This window comes from Carassius gibelio, chromosome B14, assembly GCF_023724105.1.
Source record: "Carassius gibelio isolate Cgi1373 ecotype wild population from Czech Republic chromosome B14, carGib1.2-hapl.c, whole genome shotgun sequence".
Lineage (NCBI taxonomy): Eukaryota > Metazoa > Chordata > Actinopteri > Cypriniformes > Cyprinidae > Carassius > Carassius gibelio.
This window is the reverse complement of record NC_068409.1, coordinates 14,532,022-14,557,517: the sequence shown is the minus strand read 5'-3', so window position 1 is coordinate 14,557,517 and position 25,496 is coordinate 14,532,022. Positions and strand designations below refer to the sequence as shown.

Sequence of the window (25,496 nt, the reverse complement as noted above, 5' to 3'; positions counted from 1 at the left end):
ATCCGCATCATCCTAATATATCATTGTGTCCTCAAAAATGTTTTAATTCCAGTTTTCCACAAGTATATAAACTGATTTTCCATCTGGTAAATTTTGTTGTACGTTCACACTGGCCATAATTTGCTTTTTGCTCAGTAAGTGCATGTCACTGTCTCAGTCGCCTTTCTTGTCAGAACTTTTCCAGACAGTTAATCATAAGCTTTATTTGAAAGGAACAAATCACTCTTATTTTTCCCTTGTCGAGGGGAAGGTGAACGTATTCAGTGAATGGTGGTATGTACTGAATGGATTGGGAACAGGGCTACAGCGCCACCTGGTTCAGCGTTGACACGTCCATGATTGCAAAGACATTATTCCATCCTGAGAAGAGGGAAGTTATTTTACTTTTATAGAAATTGATAAAATAGAAGTAGATTTGTAAAAAAAAAAAAAAAAAAAAAGTTAACTGACTTCATTAAGTTTACGGTGATGTACAGCATTCAGTGTAGACTATCTCAAGCTGTTATGACTTTGGCTGCTTCCAGAGTGTAGACGGTGTATTTCAAACAATGGGTTGAAGGAAACACGATATTTAAATTCATGAAGGATGGTTTGCTTTGTCCTTTCCGAATGAAGATTAAATGACTGTCTCCTGCTTAAGGGTGATTGCATGTTAACATGACTGTGACCTTGAGCTGCTTATTTTCTTTGCAGATTGAAAAAAAAAAAAATTGCATGTTTTCTTTTAGTCCATCAAAAGCATTGTGATTTTTACATTTAAATGACAGTAAAAACCCAAATTATGTATGCTAGCCCAGCAATGCTTAGGGAAAGACAGCAAAAAGAGTTACTTTAAATGCAAGTGAGCGTGTTTAATGCCTTGTCTCCTTCTGGAGAAACAGGATGAATCATTGAGTGCTCCTCAAGCACAAAGACGTAGTTCCTTTTTGAAATATTTGAAATGGTTTTCTGCTCCACTAGGGACTGCAGTTGCGGCTCGCTGTTTAAAGCCACATTTAGACCAACATTTAGAGTTTTAATCTAGGAGAAGTGGTCCTGGGAATTTGTATTACACTCTTCCTGAAATGTCTTGTAATTGCATTTAATAAATATCCAGAGGAGCCGAATAAATTGTTTTCCTGCAGATAAATGAGGTTAGGCCAAGATTAATTGCCTCTGAACCCCCCAAAACAAATATTTCAATTAGTTTGACCCAAACACAAATGGCGCTACATGCTTTGAAAAACTGCTAAGCCCCATGAACCATGATTTATCTTGGAAATAAATTGTTGAAATGCTTGGCTTTATATTGCACTAATTTCTAATGACATGTATAATAAGTACATGTATAAGTACATTTCCATGTTTTATCTTGTTGTTGTTGTTTTTTTTTATATCCTTATTGAGGTGTTTTTCTTTCTTCAAGTTTAAAGCAGCTCAGAGAAAAAGAGAAAAGATCTACCCGAATGCTTTCTTGTTTTCCTGTTCATTTTACCAACTCTTGCTTTATAAGACAAAGCTGTTTATGAAATGCACAGAGACAGCAAGCCTTTCAGTGGTCAAAAACACAAATCAGTGGCTTGCTCAAGCTTCAAAAGCTAGCAAGGATCTTTTGGTTTAGTTTTGATCTAGTGAGCATTTGTTAGAACTAGATGACTATTTTTTGGGGGGGCTGGAAAATGATGTTAGAGAGGTGTCCCAGCTCTTTTTCTTGCAAATCCACCACAGAATGGAAATATTTTCTTTTTTCAAGGGCAGAATGATTCCGACTAGTGGTTGTTAAATACTGCTGTCATGGATAATGGCATTTGCCCACATTCACTTTGGTGATGTAGCATTTCTGACTCTAGACTGGGTTGCCCTCAGAAGAGGCTTAGGATTTTGCCATTGTGATTGTCAAAGGCATCATTGGCCTCATAGGTAATATAGAAAAACACATTTTCTCCTGATGTATCACAAGATCCAGAGAGAAATGGTTATTTATTGGTCCCACTGGTTTAATTCCTGTCACACTTGCTCTTTTACTGTCTTTCTCAAGATTGCATTGTTTCTCATTGTGCCGTTACATGTCCATTTAGCTCATGTGTTATATAGACACATGCTCAAGCTCTTGTTGTTCTCAGCATTCAGATAAAAAAAATCTTGTAAGCTTCCTGTTTTATGAGACATTTGAAGCCATTGACTTTGTAGGATTGTTTTGCAAATGGCATATTTAAAAGTTAATAGCCTGTGCTGGTCCTTGTGCGTTTTGAGTATGTCACAGGCGTATTGTGATGATGTGTGCCTTGTTTTCAAGGGCGACCATTTTATATTGGGTTCAGAACAAGGTCTGTGTTATTAACAGAGTTTTACAGTATCATTGAAGTGGTCTTTCTGAAATGAGCATTGGAAATTAACAGCGCTAGGCTGTGCAACTGAATATTGTTGTTTGGTTCGTACATGCCAAGCTTTTTGATAGCCAACAAATTTGCGTTTTCTTTTGTCACTGAACATATATTCTTGCATTATTGGTAAATTGTTTCCGATTCTTCCCCTTTGGTGTGCGATTCCTTTACTCTGTGGAGAGATGTTAGACTTTTGGTATGTAGTGTCATTTTTCTTTTGGTCAGAATGGGCTCTAAGGAGAGTCGTAGCATGAATATTAATGAATTAAAATTGAAAGGGCAGGAGGTGAACATTTTAAGAAATTAGATTTCACCTTGCACAGCAGAACTTTCTCCCTGTTAGATGTAATGATGATTGAAGCATTAAGTCGTGCTTATGTCTTCTCTAATTGTCGTCTGGGATACACTTAAAAACTTTTGCAAAGGTTCCGCTGTGTCAAAGATATGCTCTGGTAGTTTGACGTATTGGCCAAGGATCATTCCCCCATGTAATTGGGGTGCATGGACGGTTGCATAAATTTATGTTGAGAGTTCTTAATAAATCAGAAGATCTTGTCACCTTTTGCTGGTGACACCGCTTTTTCATTTTTATAGATGAACAGAGCAGACAGTGCGAAGGATGAGAAAAGATCCCCACCGAGAACGAGCATTGGTATTCAAACCCTCGAGGTTCGATAAACCCACCTTTGGAATAGGCCCTCACGACAGGCTTCAGCCTAAAGTTGACAGTATGAAGACCGATAGCATGCCATGTTTATTAACCGCTCAGTAAGATTTGCCAACAGCGACTGGATGCCACAACTGATTGCTCTGTGAAGACAGATGAATGCTGCAAAGCTTGACATGCCCCATTCTCTGCCCCTCAATTCTGAGCCCAGGCTTAGTAACTACATGCTGTCCAGTTTGTAGACCTCTCCCTAGAATACTGAGGGATTGCTGTCATTCGTCTCCTCTGGTGCGTGTTGCAGGTGTCTTCATAAGACCCGTGATGTTTCAGCAGCCACACCGTTGTTCCCTGCCTGCGACAGGTTGGTGTATGAAATGAAAAGGTCACCCTCGTATTCATAATGTACTGAGCTGTTACTAGTGACAGAAAAATCATGTATCTAAATCAACTGCAGAGCTGTACGTTTATTGAATTGAAAATGGAAATTAACAAGGCAATTACAATTTTTGCTCTTGACTAAAACAGATCTATTTAGTCATTCATTTCATATTCAGAAAGTAAAATCTAATCATATTTTGTGATTTAGATTATTTGAATCAATAATACTTCTAGATTTGATTTCAGAACCATTATTTTGTTCCCCCCCCCCCCCCGTCATTTTAATTGTTTAAAATTGTTTGCTAATTTTCTCATCTTCATTAAAGTTGAAAAAAAAAAAAAACATCTTTATTTATATTAAAAATTATAGGGAGTTCTTTTTTTTTTACTTCTAATTGTTTCTCAAAGTCTTACACTGTAAACTATAAATGGTGACCAAATAAGAAACTAGTTTGGCTTGACTCCCTCCACTTGTATATCTCCTTGTTATGGGTTTCTGACAGAGTTTAATTGATTCTGTCACGTCTGGCCCAAGATGTGTTTTCGGGTTCCAAGGAGGAGCAACTTTAAAATGTGGAAAGCAGTAAATGTTAGAGAGGTATTTGCTGGCAAGAATCCTGATCGATACGTCCTCACTGGTAAGCGTTTGCAAGATTAATTGGCAGCTCATAATAAGTGCTTCAAACATATGTGACTCTTGAGTCCTTGAACCCTTTTATCTTGTGCCTGAAAATGGTTGCGTTATTGCTTCTGGCCTGGTTAAAAAGGTTTGTTTCTGAGCGAATGTACATGGAGTGGTAGTGGGAGAAACGGGCTGTAGTCGTAGCATCCGGCTGGTCTTAAATCAAAAATCTAAATGAATTTCAATTTCAATATATTTGATTGCATTTCAAGAGCACCTCTTCAGGAGGTTCAAGGCAATAATTGAATTTCCTTCAATTGTGCACATGGTCTCTGGACTGTATTCAGTGAGTCAATGATGAGTGCGATGCAGATGTTTCACCTGTGGCACTGGGAAATAATGGGCAACCGTGATGGAATCCAGATAGGAGTAATTATAGAACACTTGCATCATATTTGATTATGAAGACCTAGTGGGCAGCAGTGGCAGGCATTCTCTGTGCTGCACCACTCATATGTTTAGTTAACTAGTCCTTATGGTATTTTAAGCAAGCTATATTCGGTTGTGTGACTGCTTTTGTAACTTAGCCTTGTAGCATGAAGGTCACTTCTATTGACAAGTCAAAGAACAGGGATGTCAGGGTTATTAGGGTCCTTTTCTTAACCTGCTACTGTTGATTAGCTCTGACTCATTGCATTAGCTCTGCATGTACCTTGATATCTAGCATTACTCCCCTCTGATGCTTCGATGTGTCAGACATTCTCATGAATAGGGCTGCATAAAGTTACTTCTGGTCAGAACAAGAATAATGAAGGTCTTTGTTCGTCACACCCTAGATGGTAATGAACACGAATTCAGTTTGGCTGAACACTGTTTCCTTGGTAACCATGTGAGAGATAAATGGAGCGTTTTGTCATTGAAATCCTGTGTGTCCACATCTAGTGACGGTCATCATCATTAACAATGTAGAAATCAAATGTGATTGCTGGTTCTTTTCTTTCTGGTGCTTTTAAGTATATTTAAATGCTCTTTAAACTCAAACTTGGTTATCTTTTCAGCATCTGTTGCCATGTATTGCATCATTGCATTATTATAAACTACAGCACTAGACATAACATTTAAAAGTCATTCATTACTAATACACATTCCTAGATCTTTTTTTAACCGAGGAATCAGCTAATATTGTATCATAGCATGGTTGCATATGACGATATGTGCCAAAATTATAATATCAGCTAAAAAAAAAAAAACCTGTACATGTGACTTATGTATCTTTTTGTCTTTGCAGAATAAATGTTGTGTGCTTAACATGCAGAGCTAGAAATTAGCACTACAACATTTGGTATCATCTTAACGTCCACATCCAACGAAAAATGCTTGTATTTTTTGGTAGCTGGTTCATTGAGCCACATTGTGCCTCTTACTATCATTTCCTTTTTGTTGACCGCTTTGATCAGGGAGTGGATGAGGGATGACTACCCTTGGTGGCTAATGGAGCTTCGGCCCTTTGCTTTAATATAGTTCATTTTGAGAGTCTTGTTTTGAAGAGAGGTGTCCATTCATCCTCTGTGGTCCCTGAGAGCCCTGAGTTCTAAGGAAATGATGCAGAGAGAAGGAAGACTGTTTTTCGTAGACTTAAATAGAGGGAGCAAATTAACATTTGGAGCGACTGCCGTGATACAATAAGAAATCCTCTAATGGCGCTTTTCCACTGTATGATATGGCAAGATACAGCTCAGTACAATTTAATTTTGGGGGGTTTTCCACTGGGTACAGTACCTGGTAGTTTTTTTTTTTTTAATCATTTTTTTTTTTTTAATCATTTTTTTTTTTTGTACCACCTCGGATGAGTTTCCAAGTATAACCAAAATGTGACGTAAACTCTGCAGATCATGGATTGGTTGGAGAGAATCATCACTATCGGTCACCGAACTTGCAACACAAACACAAAAGAACCACTAGATTTAAATCAGCAGAGCCAGCGAGTTTTGACCAAGCGCACCACTTTTTTTTTTTTTTTTTTTTTTTTTTTTTTTTTACTACAACCAAAACGTACCATTTTTCTGTTGTGGAATTACAGACATTCCTCTCATTGACATCAGAGGAGCAGATCCAGTGAGAGTTTGGTAAGAGACGTCACAGTAGAGGAGGCGCAACTATAACGACATGTTAATAATCCCGCCCACTCTAAAGCGATACTATACTGCAGTGGAAAAGCAAACCGTGCCTTACCATACTGAGCTGAGTTGTGCCATGCAGTGGACAAGTGCCTTAAAAGTATTGTCCTGTTTTCATATGGTCCCAGAGTTGCCTTTCCTTTTGTGTGTGTGTTCAGTTATTTCCTGCAGGGTTTAAATGAGCCTTCGTAATTGAACACCGCGTACAGTTGAGCGTTAAGTTGAGGCACGCAATTTCCTCACTTTCTTACGTTCATCTTAGTGTACTTAAATCTCGAGTTAAATCACTTCTGTTTTCATTTCCTCAGACGGGGACAGACCTCTGCCACATAGGGCTGCAACCAAATTAAAAAGTGACCTTTGGAGTTAATAGCTTCCTTTCCCAGTGAGTGAAAAGCCTTAGAAAGCCGCTGCATCTGAAGTCTCTGTAGTCACAAAGCCTTTTCTCTTACACACTCCGTCTGACCAAGAAATGGCTGTCCTCTATAAATCATGTTCAGCTTCAGCCATCCTGCCTCCCTCCACTCCCTAACAACTTAGCTTTTCTCTGTAGCAAATGCCTATAGGCACAGCATCACTGAACCAGTGGTCAACAGCTGCCCGGAGGGAGTCGACCAGTCGCTTAGCTTACGCCTGCAGTAAAATCATTAAAATCAATTCCATCATCTAGGTTACAAGGCCTTGAGAGTTACAAAAGATATAAAATCTTTAAACCGAGACGCAGCAATCAAGGATGACACACGCAATATCATTGTTCAAATGTCTAGATATGTGAATGTATTATTTATAGAAAAAGCATTAAAAATGGCTACATAAAAGCTGATATTCACTGTGTGTGATTTATTGGACTCCCAAGGTTAGGCATACAGTAACAGTCGTGTATTATTTATGTATTTGGTCCCCTTCATTCTGCACTGAAACTTTTTTTTTCCCAGCTTGCCCTGCAGGACTTGTGAAGTGCACAGTATATAACACAGGCGGGTAGCTGTCGTGGCATATGCTTGCTGCCACCCTCACACTTTTGAATCCTCCACAGAGGCTGCAGCTGCAGTCTTATTGACTAAATCACCGGTTGTATTCTAAGCTTTATACTACACCTGTTTTTTTATTTAATATTTACATTTTAGATGTTGTGTTTGTTTATATATCTTTTTTGGGTGGTTTCTTGTATGGTTTCTTCTCTTCATGGTATAAAGCTCAGATTTTACTAAATTATTTTCTCAGATTAATACAGTTTTGAATGAAAAGTAATGTGGGTTCAGAGTGACTAAGAGTATTTCTAGAGCGTCTGAGATCTCAGTAATTTCCCACTTGTGGTGTCATGCATCAGCACCATTTTACGTTCTCTGCTCACCAAAAAGTCCTCCGAGGAATGGAGATGGAAAAACCTGTCAGGATGACGTGAGAGAAGCAATGGTCACATGTAATTCTGTGCTGCTTTCCTGCCACCGTTCATCAACCTACCACTATTTAGGTTGTATTTAAATCAAGAACCAGTGGGCTAGATAATCATGTTCAACCAGCGTCAATCATTTTGTTTATAATAGCATTTTTAAGGTGATTTGAGCACTGTTCTGCCGTGGGCTAGAGTGGAGTCTCGGTCGTGCTGTTGCGTTTGATGCCAGTCATTCAGGCAGGTTGTTATCTCGGTTTAGAAGGGCAGGTGAGTGCCGGGTTATGATAATGTTAATGATATCAGAAGCCATTTACTTCAGAAGGGCACCTTGCCTGAAGCCCAGACCAAATACCCCAAGTGCAGCATCCTTAAAAGCCTTTCAGCCATCTCTGTATTCGGCACGTTTGATACATGATAGACTTTCTACTGTCCTTTGTGTAGAAGATATTTAAAAGGAAGGCAAGTATACAGGCAAGAAAGACCTTGGGTACCTAAAGAGTATATTAGACCAAAACGTTTATAAATTGTAACATTTTTATTTAAAAATATACGTCTTAAGGAAAAAAGATCTTTTCAGTTGGCCACATCTTTACCCACTATACAGATATGAAATAGTACATATTACAATACAAAAAAGGAAAAAGCAGGGTTTTGGGGAGAGGAGGGTGAAAAGCATTCATTTTTGCACAAATAAATTTTTGGGTGTGATTTGAAAGGGGCTTTTTGGCCAGAGTGAGCAGCAGGACTTCAGCGTATGGCAAGATGACATTCCCCCCAAAAAACAGTTAACAGGAGTGCAAATGGATTCATGTTCAGTGGTTTTTGTGATTGCTTCTAAGCTGATAGTTTGAACAGATTACAGTGTTTGTCAGTATTTCATTAGAAAGTTGTTCTTTCCCACCATATATATACCTAAACTATCAGATCAGGATGTGAGACTTTTTTTTTTTTTTTTTTTTGGTTGTTGTGGGGAGAGAGGGGTGTGGATGGGTGGTGCTGATGTTTGTTTTCTGTAAACATGCAAGGTGTTTTTGAGGAAAGCAAAGGTCAGCTTTTCAAATGCAAAACAAAGCAACACCATAGATAGAGGTTCTTGGCTCGGTAAATGTTAGCAGTAATTTTCCTCGTTTCCAACAGCATTTGAAAAATACATTTTGGAATGTTATTTCCCGGCTACACCTCTGGCTGCACAGAAAAGATCAGCTACACAGACCTACATTCCCTTTCTGTTTGTTTTTATAAAAAAAAAAAAAAAAAAAGTTTTGCAGAGTTGAAATTAGTGAGAATTTTAGCAGCTGTTCCTCACTCATGATAATTCACAGCACCCTCTAGAGGACAGTTATAATCAGTCTCTTTAGGCATGCTTAATTTCAGCATATAATTATTTTTTTTACAACCTTAGGTACGTGACCAAAGAATGGGATTTCATATAGATGCCAAGTTCAAAAAAATTAGTTTTTCACCAAAAATATCTGCCTGTATATGATTGCATGTTTCTTTATTTTTAGCCGTTTTTTTTTTTTTTTAAGCAATAAGGCAGTAAGCCTTATCTCAGCCTAAGTAGGGTGGTGTTCCGAGCTTTCTAGCTTTTGCCCAGGGTGTTGTCAGTCACCGTTTTGTAATGCAGTTCTTTTTTCCTCTAATGGTTTCTGTACCCTTATTTAGCCTCACTCTTGGCTCCTTGGATGCTCATTGACTTCAATTAGATGCTAACCAGTGATGGTGTTCCCTGTACCACCTTGTGCATCCCTGCCCCCAACTCCTGATTGCAACACAAAGAGCTACTGCAGCAGCTTTAGTTTGATGCTAATGTCGGTTCTCTCAGTGCTGCATACAAATGTCTCCTGACCCAGCCTCCCGCCGTCTTCATGATCTCCTGAGAGCTGCGCTACACTTAACTTCAGCTTTTCTCTCTGTTTCGGTTTCTTTAGTGTCCTTGGTATGAACCTCTGGATATTTCTTGCACAGACGACAAATGGCCTTTTTTGTTTTTATGGACTGAGGAGCAAGGCTATGAAGTAATAACTCTAGTGTTTTTTTTTCCTTTTTAAGTACTGGCTGAGGAGGCTGAAACTAACGGTGCAGAGGTTTTGGGTGACAGAATATTATATTCATTTTCCCCGGGCTTAATTGACTCAATGTTGAAGCTGTCAGGTATGGTTATGCTCTTGGCTGCATTCGAACAGTGCGACGGCAAGCGTACGCATGTATTTTTAGGAGGCAATTGTCAGTGTCCTCTGCATGCCTTTTTTTTTTTCTAGCTCTCCCTAGGAAGTTGTTCTCGCTGGTGTTTGCTTCGTCGTCTAGCATCCTTTGATGGTCTGTACCATTAATTAATGATGTAGTGATCTAAGCAGCATTGTTCTATCACAGTGAGGATGTCAGTGTTTGGAGCCATCTTATGTAAGAATATATGCACAATGATAATTGGGCAATTTCTCTGTTTAACATTTAGTGAATCCCCGCTGAAGATGTGAAAGAAGGAGCTTGTTCGGGCATTTTGTTAGAACCAGTGCAGAGCCATATTGGACATTAACCTTTTCACACAAAGTGCTAGGCTTTAAGATTTCAAGGAAGCTGTGACAGTTTATTGAATTTAACCAAATGCAGAAACGGGAAGGCAGTTAAGTGTTCTCATTAGTTCAGATTTAAGACTTGATCAAAGTGTAATGATAATATTCTGCCACAAGTAATGTTGAGTGGGTTGAATACCCTGTCCAAAATGTAATTTCGATATGTGGCTCAATTTGTAACAGTACTTGTTGTCAATTTAGAAAATGTGAGTTTAAAAATATGCTTTGTGTCCACCTGATGTCTTTTTTTTTTTTTTTTGGTTTCCTCTCCCCAAAAGTGAATGTGTGATCTATAGTGTTGCTAACGTGCACCAAAGGTTTTTATTTTTTTTTATCCTTTTAAATTTTCACTGCTCAGCATATGAAACACTGTTTTTCCATGAAATAAAATATCACTATTTATCAGAAGATATGTCATTTTATAAACTGTTTTCTGGAGCACAGGGTTCCAGGCGGTTTGGCTATAGATTTCTCATCTCCTCTGTGCTGCAGAATACATAGTACACAAACTGGTGATGCGGTGACACATCCAGCCTTCCTCTGCTGAGATTGATTGCCCCCAGCTAGATATGAACCTTTGCATTTGTATTACAAAAATAAACTTGTGGATTTTTCTATATTTCCTCTTTTCAAATTCATCCCAGTCATCTCAAGCTTTCATAGATTTCCAAAGCTAACAATTTCAAAGAAATACTCCTTCATACAAACTGAAAAGGGGAAAAAGTCCAAAAGCAAACCCTGTATCTTTTGAAATGGACAAATGGTTAAACCCAGAAACTGCAGGAATAAATAGTTTATACTTCACACTCTTTGTAAGGCAGTTGCTGACATTTGCATTGCCCATAGCCATTGATGATCACTAGTGCACCCTCCTCGTGACTGGGATCATACTCGTTATAGGGCACCTGTGTAGCCAGGTCCGCCATTGGCTGCCTCTGCTGGGTCCTCATCTGTCGCCGGTTCTGAATGGCTGAACAATGGCGGATCCGCCTCAGAGTGGGAGGGCAGCATTTTCGTGATATGTACACTACTAAAATGATGAGAAAGAAGGAAAACAACAGAGCCATGGTGCCAATGATGACCCTCTGGGTCAGCACTGTGTTGTCCATCTCGGAGTAGTCCTCTGTAACGTCTGCCCCCTCCACTGTCATAGTAGTAGCAAGGGCAGTGCGTGGGGGTTGGGTAGTGGTGGTGGTAGTGGTGACAATCGTAAAGCTCCCAAAATCCTCTGCATAGAAGTCTTGTGTAGGGGTCTGCATATTTCCGAACAGGGAGCTTGTGATCTCGGGGAGCATGGCATCCGTGCTGGTACTGGTCAGTACAACCGGGGCCGAGAAATTTTGGCAAAGTTGGAATCCGTAAACGGCATCCAGTATTTCCTCACCCTGTGCGTACTCAGGACTGTGGCAGAGGATAGAATGCTCCCATCGACCTTTAAAGGTGCTCAGCCAAGTGGCCATATTGCAGATCCGTTTGGTACATTCCCATAGATTGCTTGACAGCCCAATCGCATTTAGGGACTTCCACATATCCATGGTTTGGGTGTCGAGGCTGGTCAGTTTGTTGTTATCCAGCAGCAGGATCTTGAGGTTGGGCAAAGTCTCAAACACGTCGGGGGTAAGTACACGTATCTCATTCCCAGTGAGATCCAGTTTCTCCAGAGTTGTCCATTTCCATTCCATGGTGCATGTTAAATTGTTGATCTTGTTCCACTGAAGATAAAGGAACTGGAGGGCAACCAGACGAGGGAAGTGCGCCAAGTTAATCTTGGTCAAGTGATTGTGTTCCAAATGGAGCTCTCGCAGCTTAATTAACCCGGCAAAGCCATTCCGGGCCAAGCTACGGAGCCGGTTGTTGCTCAGGCCAAGGTACTCCAGGCTCCGGCAGTCCCAGAAGGCCCGTACGGGTGTCGTGCGCAGCGAGTTTGACCGTAGGTGTAGAATCTGGAGCTTCCGGAGCCCATGAAAGAGCTCAGGCTCCAGCGCTGTCATCTGGTTGAAAGAGAGATCCAAGATCTGCAGGTTGATGAGGTGGATGAAGGTTGTGTTTGGCAGCTTGGTGATGCGGTTTGAGCTCAGGTTAAGGTCCTTGAGCTTGTACAGCCCCTGGAAGGCATCCTCATGCACGGTGGTTATTTGGTTGTGGTCCAGGTGAAGCCATGTGAGCTGGGTGAAGCCAAAGAACTGGTCTGAACTGAGCTCACTGATGCTGTTGTGTCTGAGCGAAAGTCCAAGGGCCCCTTTATCCACACCGTCTGGGGGCGCCAGGAGCCCCTGCGTGTCACAGTAAAACTGCAAGTCTTCACATCGGCATTTCTGAGGGCAGGTTGTGCATGACACAGGGAGGCACAGTAGCATGCTGATCACACAAAGTGCCACTGGTGCTTGTCCCACCAATGGCCACCTTGAATGGAAACCTGGGTGGGTTTAAAGATAAGAAAATAAACCGGGGGGAGGGAAATCTAATCTCTGCAGTACACAGATTTTTTTTTTTTTTTTTTTTTTTTGCCATTATCATGCGCATTCTCTCTGTATTTTTCAACATAGTCAAAGCGATCTGCTTGTTGATTCAAGATTTTTACTTGTGTTTATGGGGAATGTTTAATGACTTGCACCGACAGTTATGTTAACTTAAGTAATTTTAATGCATAAATTATTCATCCATATGTTTGAACTGCAGAATTAGCATTTTATTCACAAGATTCATATTTTTTTTTTTTCCCTAGGATGCGGTTTATCGTTATTTTTCCCAATTGCCTTAATCTTTTTTCTTTTCAGTCATTAGTTAAGTGGCTTGTAAGTCACCCCCCACCCCCCTTTCCTGCTGCAAATTACTGCTTGTAAAATATTACAAGTCACTTAAAATTAAAGAAAGGAAAGGATTTTTTTTAAATGTGTATATATAGATGTTTCTAGAGACCCTGCCAGCCACTGTCCCCCTCCTATTCACTACATTGCCTATTCAGGTCCAGACTCTGTGAATAAAAGGGCTAACTTACCCATTCTTTTGTGTACATCGGAGGCTGCATTCAACTGTCTTTTTCCGCAGACTTTTGGAGCAGCCAGATGGAAGAGAAATCCAAAGGGAAAAAAACCTTTTGGGTTAATACAAAAGGAATCAAGCTCTTGAGAAATAAAGAAGTGCTGAGCCCCCCCAGTTGAACCAAATTCAGGCATTCCATGTCCTGGGATGCTGTTTCTATTTTCTTTCAGTGTGTCCTTTTGTCAGTCCTGCTATTCAATTCCCAGATTAAGAAAAGACCAGCATTATTTGCCTCCCAAGAATCCTTAAATTCGAAGTTATTATTTGCATCCAAAGCAGCACCGCTGAGCAGATCCCTCTGTCCCTTAGCTGCCTCTTTCCTTTTCCACCGCAATGATGTCAGCTCAATTGGTTAATTGAAGATCACGCATTCCTCTTTCATTGCTTGATGTCCTTCATCCCTAACTTGTTGATGGCAGGCAGAGGCTGCACTTGCGACGCCAGTTCCATGTGGCTCTGCTGTGTTGTGTGGAGTTCTCGGCACCGAGAAAGAGGAGATGCAGTGAGGGGAAAGGCAGAGGAGAGGAGCTGAGATGTTATTCTGTGCTTTTGTTGCAGCCACTCACTGCTACAGAGTGGTGGCAGGCTGGCGTCGATCATCAGTGCAGTTTCTCTCTCTCTCGCTCCCTCTCTCTCTCTCTCTCTCTCTCTCGCTCCCTCTCTCTCTCTCTCTCTCTCATGTGCGCTTTGGTTTGCTCCCTGGCTCGCTCACTTTCCGCCTTGCACACTTGCACAGTGCTTTGGCGTTTGATTCAACGCTCCCTCCCCCTCCCTTACTTTTTTCCTCTGGTTCATCACAGTCAGAATATTGATAACTGCAACGTGTTGCGGCAGTTCACAGCCGAAATGAACAATTACATTTAAATCTCCATGCTTGCTTCCTGTCTGGTATATATACATTTAAAAAAAAAAAACATTTGTGTGTATGTTTGTTTGTGATGAAGCTGGTTGACTTACTACTTTGTAGTAGTACACTAAAACACACATTAGGTGATTTCAATTTGTATTTATTTGTGTTTTGGGTCTTCAATTAAATATTGGTTAATGAATTTACATTATAATTAAGTTTGCACAGGGAGCTGATACTTAATTTGATGTACGATGACTTGCAGTCAGATTGCTTCTTGCATTCTCTCTCCCTTTCGCTCATTCAGGTTTTCAACACTGAACACGTCACAAGCAAAACGACGTCACAGAGACCTTTTATACTCCTGTCGATCTTGTGGGGGACATAGTCTGAATGCTTGACTTAATAGAGCATTCACACTGCACAGCCCACCAGAAGATTTCACTAAACATAAGATGTAGCTGTTTGATGCATTTTTCATTGCTCCTCTATCCTTCGGCTAATTTTTCTTCATGTGGGTTTGCTGAATGAAATGTAATTATACTGTTCCTTTTTTAATGAAATGAAGCCTGACATGTTGGATGACAGCCTATAAAGCTTACTGGCTAAACAAGCAAAAGGATATGTATTAGCAAATCAAAACCCATTTATTAATTTAATATGATTTTTTTATGGGTATGGATGGTTTTGATTTCAGTAACATTTTTGTATGGAATTTTACTTATTTTATTAGTTTGTATTTGTTTTTAATGGCATGTATTTTTTTATACTTTTATATTGTGACAGTTTTTGTTTTTAGTACTTGCAAGTAGAGAACTTAACCAAAATATCTATAACAAGACACAGAAAAAAGAAGCAATTCAGTAATAAAAAATTAACAACAATAGTTACATGGGGTCTTATAGAAATTGAGCACTGCATGGTACAGGTAGAATTTGAGATACACTTTAGCCATTGCTAGTTTGTAGTATATAACAATCCCATTTCCTCCAATAATTTTCCCCTTTATTCTTCTGTAACCTCAGGGAGAAGGTCACTTTCAATAGGAGATATGTGACTGACAATACTTAGAAGAAGATTCATATCGGGAGGGCTTCTCTTAAGCCAACATTTAGTAACTGCTTTCTTGTATGCAACTAAACAAACCTTTCAAAGTTAACCATTACATTTATTCAAATCCTCCAATGTGACCCCTAGAAACATAGTTGGAAATGACACACCTATGTTAAAGCCTATTACCCTCAATATTAATTGTCCTACCCTTGCCCAAGAAGACTGAATATATGGACATAACCAAAAATTGTGGACCGGGTCAGCTTGTGCAGAACGGCATTTCCTCCAGCAAGGGTGCTCTTTCCCAGAGAACTTGCATTTTTGCATAGGGGTTATAATAAATATAATGAAACCATTTCCACCCAAAATCTCTCCAGTTCAGTGAACGAGTCGTAAAACACTGAGATTTCTATGCAAGAAGCCATACATCCCCTAATATTTCCTCCCTCATGTCTTTCTCCCATCGCTGACTGACGTAGTCTGTTGAATTTTTATTCATTGAAGAGAGAGCATTATACAGCTTGCCTATGAACCCTTTGATATTTTCACTCTTATGTGCATTTATAAAAGTCTGGATCTTTGTGGAAAAATCATTCTCATTGGAGCTTCTGATCTCTGTCCAGAAAATGTTCTGTACCTGTAGGTACCGATAAATACCCTTTCTATTGAAATCAAAATTGACTTGTCAGTAAGCCCCGTATCCATTAGTTAGTGTTGCTCACTGTCTTACAATGACATGCAGGCAGTGTAAACCTTCTTCCGAGTTGTTTCTGATCAATTTGGGACACAGATGGATCTTCAAATGGGACTTAAATATGTCATGGAGGGATATATAAAAGATATTAAAATAAGTAAAAATACAGATCACAATGCAAACTCGAGGATTATATTACGGTTGTAATGATCGCAGTGACATCATCACTGGGTCAACACAATTCATGTACCGCAATGTAAGATTAAATTAAGTTACATTTAACCAGATTCTTATTGAGAGGCACTCTCATATAGACCTTCGTTTGTGTTTTTGACTTTCACTGCACTGTACACAACGTGAGAACAGTTCGCTGTGTAGGTTTGTACCTTAACATGGGCTCACTAACTTTAACGGTAGTTAGTTTGAGCCAGAGATACCATGCTGAAACACAAGATGATATTAATACACTATATATACTATATATAATAACATACTGGGGTTGAATGCTTAGGGAAATTTTGCTCCGTTTTGGTTGGTTTTAAGAAATGGAATAAAATAATTTTCATTACCTATCCTCTATATTAGTGTTACAAGTACCTTAGGCCCATTGTTTTTCTATTTTTGTAGCATAAACACCATTAAACAGATTTTGTTCTTCCAATGTTTCTCTATGGTGCTGAAACCTAAAGATGTCAGTTCCGCTCCCCGTGCAACTGAAATTCATCTGCCTTCGAAGGGTGGGGATTACTGATAGGTCAATTCTGACATAGGATCTGAAAGTTATTCAAATCCCCGTTTGATGTAATTTTGCAAAGCGGTCTCCTCTTGTTCCATATAAATCTAAATAGCATTTATTGTGTATGTCTGTCTGTGTATGTATGTCTTTACATCTCCTATTACATATTTATAATAAACATGTTTCATCATTTAGTCAAATTTCTTGTTTGCTCAGACTTATCTCAAGACACTGCAAGGAGATTTTCTGAAATCTTCCCCTTTAAAATAATGCGACATTGCTTTTGTAACATTCGCTGCTTTCAGTAAATTTCAAAACAATTATTGCTAGATGTCAGAGAGCCTGCTGTGAAAAATTATTCCTGTTAAGTGTAATTGTTGGTCTGTTGTAGTTGGAATCTTTGCATTGCGTCTCTTATTTCAGAATCTCACAGTATTAGTTCTATTTAGGCCCTCATGTCAAATTAAAAAGTTTTTTGCAATTGTCAGATTGAAGTCTTCTGTTTATGAATGCAACCATCGGTATCTAAACTTATAACATGACTCTAAACCAACCCATTCATACAACTCTTTCTTCATCATAAGAGTCTTTTAAGTCACTCTAGTTAATTTTCAAAGTGTATAGATTTTTGTTTCCTCTGTGCACATGGTGACTGTAGGTTGTGCTAAAATTGCTTTCGTGCCTTTGTACCTACTGTGCTTAATTTGAACATCTGTGTTACTTTTTTTGGGGTGGTCACTTTCTAAAATGACCTTGGCCATTTTGTGTGCTTATGATTTATTTGTTTGTCATTTTTCTCCATAGGTCATATTACTGTTTATTTATTTTTACAGATATTTTTCTCGTTGGTGTCTAATCTGCCCTCAAGGGAAGTCTCTGCTGAGAAGGACGGTTTCAAAAAAATATATATTTTTCTTCACTGTTCTGTGGGGAGATTTGTTCATGCTGCAAGCACAGCTCTACCTGACCATCATTAACTATGTGTGTGAAAACACCACATAAACTAGTGTGAGGAATCAAACGACTGCTCAATTAAGTGGAGCTGCTTGGAGCAAAATCAATATTGAGTGATCCAAGTCATTTTACCCTCAGGGGGAACATATGATCATATAGGTAGTATCCGTCAAGCTTTCTTGTACTCTAGATGAATGTACCTTTTGTGCTAATCTAGGTAATTTTTGTTCAACTCAACAAGCAGCCCATAGATTATTGATTTAGAATTGACAGTCTCTCACCATTATTACGCTGGAGAGCCTATGCTGTACTTGAGTGCTTTCATCCGACTGGCACAAAGTCAGTAGGGGATTAAGGCCGATGGCGTTCACTTGCCTCTATCTTGTACCACCCAATGGGGTGAGGATGTAGGGGGAGCCAAACCTCCAGTGCCACTGCCATATTTCATTGACTGTCACGCTTTTGGTGCTTGTGCCCCTGTGACGGCCTTCCCCCAGGCTTTTCCCTGTGCTGGAGATTTACCTACCCACTGCACATGAGCAATTGGTCTGGGGCATGTGAGAGGGATCTGCTTTCCCAACGCTAGCCAACCTGACTGGAAGCACTGGACAAGTGAGCGCCTTGTAAAGTGTGGAAATTGCTCAGATTTATCTCCGACAGTCATTGTGTTGGTGAGCTCTGCTTGACCAGGCTTAACTCCTGCCTACCTTTCTCTGAACTTTGAGTATCGTTAAAAGCTGTATGACCCATCACATAATGGGTTTTATTTGACAATCTAAATGTCTTGCTTACATTTTAATCCTTGAAGGTTGGGAATGGTTGCATTTGAACTAATCTTTACGTGCGCCTTTGCCCTGCATCCCATCAATTTTTTTTTTTTTTTTTTTTTTTTTTCGTGTGTGTGTGTACTTGCACTACAGGAGAGCTATTTGTCATGAATTATTTCACAGACTGCTTAAGCCCAGTTCAAGAAAGTGACAGTCAAACTTTTTTTTTTTTTTTCTTTAGCTGAAAAATGTATCGGTGAATGAATGTGGGTCTTTGCCTCCTGACAGTACCACAAGACACATTAGTCACACAAAACAATGAATGCCAAAGGGGGGTAAAAGAACCTGAACCCCTCAGAGTTTTCAAGAATTAAAAAAACTTAAATGGGTCATAACCATCGAAGTAACTCGTGCTGTTTTGCCTTTTTCTTCCTCCTGTAGAAAATGCATCCTATCCATCTTATCCTATAAGTTTGTCTTGTCGTTTCAGTCCTCCGCTTTAACTCCCACCTTTCGTTTTTCTTTTTTACCAGCGAGCCTGACTAAAACAAGTTTTAAATTAGACTAAGTATATTCTCTCCCTGTTTGTTTTTATCACAGGCTGGACATAAAGAGAAGAGCGATGCCCTGAACACGGCCATCGACAGGATGACTAAGAAGACCCGAGACCTGCGCAGACAGGTCTGTTTACCTTGAAGCTGTGCGAAGAATCTCATTTATTTCGATTATAGGTGTCAACAAGAATACTTTACGTCCTTCTCTTTGATGACATATCATGACTGTCTCTCTTTAGATGCACGTTGTTTACATTGCATATTTAAAAAAATGAATATACCAAACCCAGGTGCTCCGAGTGATCAAACACTAGCTAAGGATTTGTGTGTTTGTGTATTCATCATTTCAGCTGCGGAAGGCTGTGATGGACCACGTGTCGGACTCTTTTCTGGAGACCAATGTTCCACTGCTGGTATTGATCGAGGCTGCCAAGAATGGTAATGAAAAGGAGGTGAAGGAATATGCCCAAGTTTTCCGTGAGCACGCCAACAAACTGATTGAGGTAGGCACCTGTTTTTTGCTCCATAAAGTGCCAATTACTGTCCCTCGTCTGCTGCAGATTTTAAATTCTGGAATTGTTTCAAAACAAATGATGGAACATTATTTGTACTCCTCCAGACTAGCTATTCTTTTGTTTAACATGGCATTTCCAAGAGAGTACACATGCTTGGTGATTGTAGGTTTGTTTGTCTTTGAGGAAGACATTTGTTGACATTTTTCATTAATAAATCAGATAAGCTCTTTAGGGGATTCTTTAGGGGATTTATGATGGAAGTCTGTGTTGAAGTCCACAGACCAATTCTGATCCTAAATTGATTATGTGCACTGTATCTGACTTGCTTTTGTCACGAACAAGAAACGAAATGCGAGGCATGGAGATGAGTCAGGATAGACAGCTTAACCGATTATGGTGGTCGACCACTGAGTTTATCTGATGTTTTTTTATTTATTTTTTATTTTAGGATGCTGTGCTTGAAAGGGGATGATTTAAGAGGCTCTGCTTCTCTGAGAGGCTTTTGGTATGCTGACAGCATGCTTGAACGTGCTGCAGAGAAGTTGCATCTCTAAATTCATCCCCATCAAAGCATCGCTTTTGTAACAAATGTGCCGCCTTCAACAGATTTCAAGACAATCGCTGTCAGACTTCAATTCGCTTGCTGTGAGCAACGTTTCCATGATTATGCATAATCTGTAGATATTGTGAGAACTACGATAGCTTTGTGCAGATAGCTCTGTGTTTAAATATTTAGCCTTATTTGTTAGATCATTAGTTTGTAGGATGTCTGTCAGTTCCCCTACTGACGGCCCATACCCTGAAACATCCTAATTATACCAGATACTAGAAAGTTTCTGGTTTGAGTAATATATAGCTTTACAAATCTCTAATTAAAAGTGCCTTATGCCACCCACAAAAAAAGCTGTCACTTCTGCATGCAGTTAGTACACACTTGAAGTGGGGAAACTTTCCATTCTGATTCCAACATGCAAGCTGATGTAAAAACGGAATACATTTTAATCAATAGTAAGCACCATCACTATATATGTTGGATTGCAACTGAAGTCCCTGTCTTGACTGCTTGATCCAAGCGAGCATGTCACAGCCCTTCTATCTTTTATGCTTCAGGAGTCAAATTTACACACAAATGCAGCAAGGCTGCTGGGTTTACAGTGCTAAAGCTGGGGAATCACTGCATTTGTATGGGCAGTCACAACTGTGAATCACATTTTAAGCTCAGCCAAATAGTGAAACTCCTCCGAGTCCAAGGTTAAGTGTTGCCTCGGTGGGGAAATGCGAAACAGTTGGATATCCGGTGTCTTATTGATGGACTTCACAAGAAATCTGCATTGTGTCTGTTCGCGGTGACCGTATTCATGACCGATAAATAGGCCATGTCTCTCATGGTGTTTTATTTTCCAGATAGATGTTTTTCATGTCGAATCACTGGGGGCTTTATATCTCATGCTTGCATTGGCAGGGCCAGTGACAAGCTGACAGAAATGTTAGCTATCCTCATTAGTTTTTCAAATCTGTTCATCTTAGTGCCTGTGGTAACACGCCATCCACCGACATTTCAGACTGACCTCTCCCCACAGGGGGCAGGCCCAGCCCTCGTGTGACACGCTGCGTTCAGGGGAAGACTGGTGAAGGAAATCAAAGTGAAGGGAAAAGGAGGGATAATGAGTAAAAGCCTCAGAGTCTCACTGGGGGCTAAAGATAGTCAAAACACATCCCAAAAAGTCACATCCGTCTTCCTCTCTCTCACGTTTTTCATTGCTTTGATTTGACACCAGCCAGTGGTCGCACCATATACGTTCCAACCTTAATCCAAATCTGGATTACAAGAACAAAACATGGGTTCATTTTGATATTGCATCTGAGGGGCGTTTACAAAAGATTGTGGTTTGTGTGCTTCCCTCACTTGTGCCAGGGCAAGGTCTGGTTTTGTCTTTTGAATATATTAAATGCAGTCTACGATCTATTCATATTTTATAAAATTGTTAGGATGATATATTTGTGAAAGTGTAATTGCGCAATTGAGACTGCACAGGTAGGAACTTTTTAGAAACAATCAACAGCTTAGACTTTCAAGTTAGTTTACTTGATGAGCAATTTATTTTTATATATTATTTATACAATTATATACAAAATTAATAATAGTAATTTTAAAATGTTTGAGGTACCAAAATCTGTAAAAATACCAGTAAAACAAACGCACAGCTTCTCGTGACTTATTTCTTTAGTTTACAGTAAAGCATATTGCTAATGCATTAAGCCTGTATTCCAGCTGTGTATAGGGTCAGCTTATGCTTGACCTTGTGTTGTCTGCTTTGTATGGTGGAGGAAGGTAGATGGGTTTCAAATATGTGCATTGTCTGAAATCGCTGGAGCGTCTCGCTCCTGGTTTGTATCCAATCAGTGTTGGCAAGGAAATGTATTCATGTGCATTAGGGATTTTTCCTGAATTCATGTAGTTGCCTTCTGTCACAAAGCACAGTGGGTTGAAACGATGTGCCATATAATGGAATTCCTTTGTTTGCCGATGGCTTTAATCACTAAGATCCACGAGTATCCCACATTTTAATTCAATTCAAGTTAATTTGTATAGCACTTTGCACGATACAAATCGGTGCAAAGCAACTTTACAGAAAATTAAGTTTCTACAATGTATTTCGTAGTAGCTTATCAGTGGTGACTGTCAGTTAATGTACATATGGCAGAAATGTAAAGAAAAAATCAATTACGGTAAAGACATAATCAAACAGGCGATTAACACTATTAACAGCAATTATTATATGTTGCAGTCAAACTTATAGCAAATTTTGTAGTGGTTCAACGGATCACAAATATCATGGTTCAGGACACATTATGGTTTTTGAACCATGGATAAGAATATTTTTCGGATCAGCAGGAAAATAAAAATATTTAAATTTAACTTGCTTTCATTTATTGCTTAAAGTACTACTTTGATACTACAGCAAACACTACCAGATAAACTTAAAGTTTAAACATGATTAAAGAGACAAAAACAGCCTGTAAAAATAAGAACAAATAGACTACACAAATTACAAGCATGGATAAAAACAACAGAATGTTACAAATAACATAAATTTTTTTTGTTATCTGATTATCATTTAATGAAAGCAGCAGTATTTATAGGCTGCAATCCTTTTAAGACGTGATGCACAGATCCTATATAATGATACACATGTTTCTCAGCTGTTTAAATTCAATTGAGACATAGCTGTCATAATTTGTCTACATGTCTGTTTAGAGGATTCCGTTCGGGGTTAGTGCACCATCTGAAACGCGTTTGCATGCTGCGTGTGATAGACAAATACAAATGATAAACGTATACTCTATTATGGTTACATTTTGCAGTTAATCCATGGACCACATGCGTGTTGAACAGTGGGGCTTGGTCCTTACGGATCACGAATAAACTACATTCTGTTGAACCACTAAACATGTGGTAGTTCTGTTTGTTGTTTAAGGGGTGGCATCATCTGAGGTTCTCTGAGGGGTGGGCATCTCTTCTCAGGTGTTCTGGATCCAGACTGAAGCTTGTGTAAATCCTAGTTACATCCTGTGGCAAAAACAGAAACAAATGGAGACAATTAGTGTAGATGCTGTCCTAACCAAGCAAAATGAACGTTTAACCCAAGCTAAAGAATATTAATGTGCATTTGATCAGATATAATTGCAGTACAAGATTATGAAATGATTATTTAAATGCTTGCCCAAAGAGATTGTATGGGGGGGGGAAATCATTTATAATGTATTTGCATATATATATTGCTGTTATATTGCTTTATATAACTGTTAATAAATCTTCGTATTAGCCTGTTCAGAACAGTTATTAAATTCATCTGTATTTTAAAGGATATTAAATTAGAAAACTATTTTAAATTACAATATTTCACAATATTACTGTTTTTTGTTGTTTTTTTAATTTATTTTTGATCGCATAAATGCATTCTTAAAAATTACTGACCCCGAACTGAAAAGCAGAGTCTGTGTAGTTATAATTGTAAGATTATTGTTTAAATGATAAACCATTTTTACAAATGTCACCCACTTTCCAAACAACCCACTAAACAAGCAAGACTGCAAAACAAGCAAAAACTGTAATGCAGTTTTTTTTTTTCTTGCTCTGTTTAGTTTAAATATGGATGTAGTTATTGCTGTAGAGAGGCCATTTAATTTTCAGTACAATGAAGCATCCATGGCTACGACAGGAATGGAACCGCAGCCAACTCTTCCCTCCCTTCACTATCTTTTTACTCCTGCAGAAGGCATGAAGTCGACACTCTCCAAGGGCTGTAAAAAGTGCCAGCTACGAACCCCCCCTTCTCTCTCTCTGTCTCGCTCTCTCGGTTCAGTTCAAGTTGCTTTATTGGCATGCCATTTGTGTTACAGTATTGCCAAAGCTTTCGTGATGTGATTACACCAAAGTAGAAAAGGAGACAAAAAACAGTTTAGAGAAAATGAATGCAATAAAATAACAGCAGACAATATTTCTAAAAAAATTAACATTTCAATAGTTAAAACTGTATAAAATATTTGCCTTGTAACGCTGAATGTGGGGCAGACAAGAAGAAAGTGTTTCTTATCCTCTATTTGTTTTAAATCACTGTGTTTGCATAGTCGCTGATCTCTTGTTATCAAGGATTTTATTTTATGTGTTTTATTTCTAAGTCATAGTCACAGAGTTGATATTTTGAAAGGATTTGTCTTTTAATTGTTTGATAAGTAATTTGCCAGTTTGGTGGTTCTGTTTAGGGCTGTATAACACTGGAGTTTGGTTTGGAGGTCTCATTCGTTTTTGATTTTATATTTTATCACAACTATATTTTAGATTTAGAGTAGGGGTAGTGGTTTGAGTGGTTGATTTTCTTTCATAAGTTGAAGCACAAGTTTATTTAGAGGATGAGACACTGTGGGGGATACATTGGCAGGGAGGTCTTTTATATTGAATAGATTCAGTGTCAGATGGACTCAGGTGATGCCAGAATTGAACAGCTCTTTTTTTTGTATTTCAATGTGTAACGGGTATAAGCCCAGTTCTGCCCTGCAGGCTTTATTAGAAGTGCCTCCATTTACCCTTAGGAAACTACCAATTGTGTTCTTTCTATTAAACTTTTATCCCAATTTTCATACTTTTTAATACTGGTCCCTCAATTTCACTCCTGCACAGTAGAATTGGTTTAATTATTGTGTGATGTAATTTGAATTCATGTTTTAATTTAATTTTAATTGGCCAAACCATGATTTTTATGGCAGAAAATGCCCTGTAGGCCCTCTCATTCAAGGCCTTCACAGCTAGACTGAAGCCTCCTAATGCCGAGATCTCAGTGTCCAGGTAAGTATAGCTGGTGCTGTTCTCTAGGACTTCTCCTCCGTAACTGAACTGGTATCTGTTTCCCTGAGACCTGGCCGCCTTCTGGCATACCATGACTCTGGTTTTGTTCAGGTTGACTGTCAGTGCCCATTCTCTATCTCAGTAGTGTACTCCAATACCACCATTCATTCAAATAATTTCTTTTGTAGAGGCTTTTACGTCGCAGTCAGTACCTTTGGAGACCCTTCTGGCAACCTACATCCCAAGAGTACTCCACCGTTACCTATTTGTTAATTTCCCTTTTTTCCCCAGTTTGAAAGCCACTTATATTGTCTTTGAACTTCTGAGCTTGCAGGAAGAGCAGGAGCTTGGCTGTGAGTGTCAGTTCTTGGTCGCAGAAACAGTAGCAGTTCGGTTTTTATACCATGAAATGCATCATTTCTGAAGCGGGATAAAAATAGAACAAGCTTAGTTTTATTGCCTCAAGGCCTTGTTCTCAGACGTTCCTGGCTGCTCAAGAAACACGAAGATTGTGCAGGGACTAAACTACATGTGTGACAGAAAATGAGAGCGAGACAGGAAGCACGAAAGGAGGGAGAGAAAAGACAGAAATGTGTTGCAGTTTAATAAACGTTGTAGATATTCTTAAAGGGGTCATTGGAAGCTACATGCACTATTACGAGTAGTTTGAACTGAAATGTATGTTGGCAGTGTTTACAACCAGCCTATAATGCTAATAATGCTTTTTATATCTGCTAAAATCCTTAACCCTTTCTCAAATCGAGCTGATCTCAGATGCCTGTTTGTGTGATGTCATGAATGCAGCTTAGTA

General features: G+C 39.2%; 2 protein-coding genes across 2 annotated transcripts in view; one reads left to right on the top strand and one right to left on the bottom strand.

The window, feature by feature from the left end:
* LOC127971064 (catenin alpha-1) overlaps positions 1-25,496 on the top strand; it is a 95,539-nt gene that overhangs the window by 33,523 nt on the left and 36,520 nt on the right. The window contains exons 8-9 of the mRNA XM_052573821.1: positions 18,870-18,950; positions 19,174-19,326. Of these exons, the coding sequence (XP_052429781.1) occupies positions 18,870-18,950; positions 19,174-19,326 (234 nt within the window). The remainder of the gene's footprint in view (positions 1-18,869; positions 18,951-19,173; positions 19,327-25,496) is intronic.
* Positions 10,170-14,080, bottom strand: LOC127971065 (leucine-rich repeat transmembrane neuronal protein 2-like). The gene is made up of 2 exons (XM_052573822.1): positions 13,175-14,080; positions 10,170-12,592 (listed from the first exon to the last, which is right to left on the bottom strand). Exons 1-2 carry the CDS (start codon positions 13,350-13,352, stop codon positions 10,971-10,973), a joined length of 1,800 nt encoding a protein of 599 aa, XP_052429782.1. The 5' UTR covers positions 13,353-14,080; the 3' UTR covers positions 10,170-10,970.

Excerpts from the sequence above, each read along its gene's own strand:
- LOC127971065 (XM_052573822.1), bottom strand. The coding sequence starts at position 13,352 with ATGCCTGAATTTGGTTCAACTGGGGGGGCTCAGCACTTCTTTATTTCT. Across the intron at positions 12,593-13,174 it reads CGATGTACACAAAAGAATGG|GTTTCCATTCAAGGTGGCCA; the intron begins GTAAGTTAGCCC and ends AAACCCACCCAG.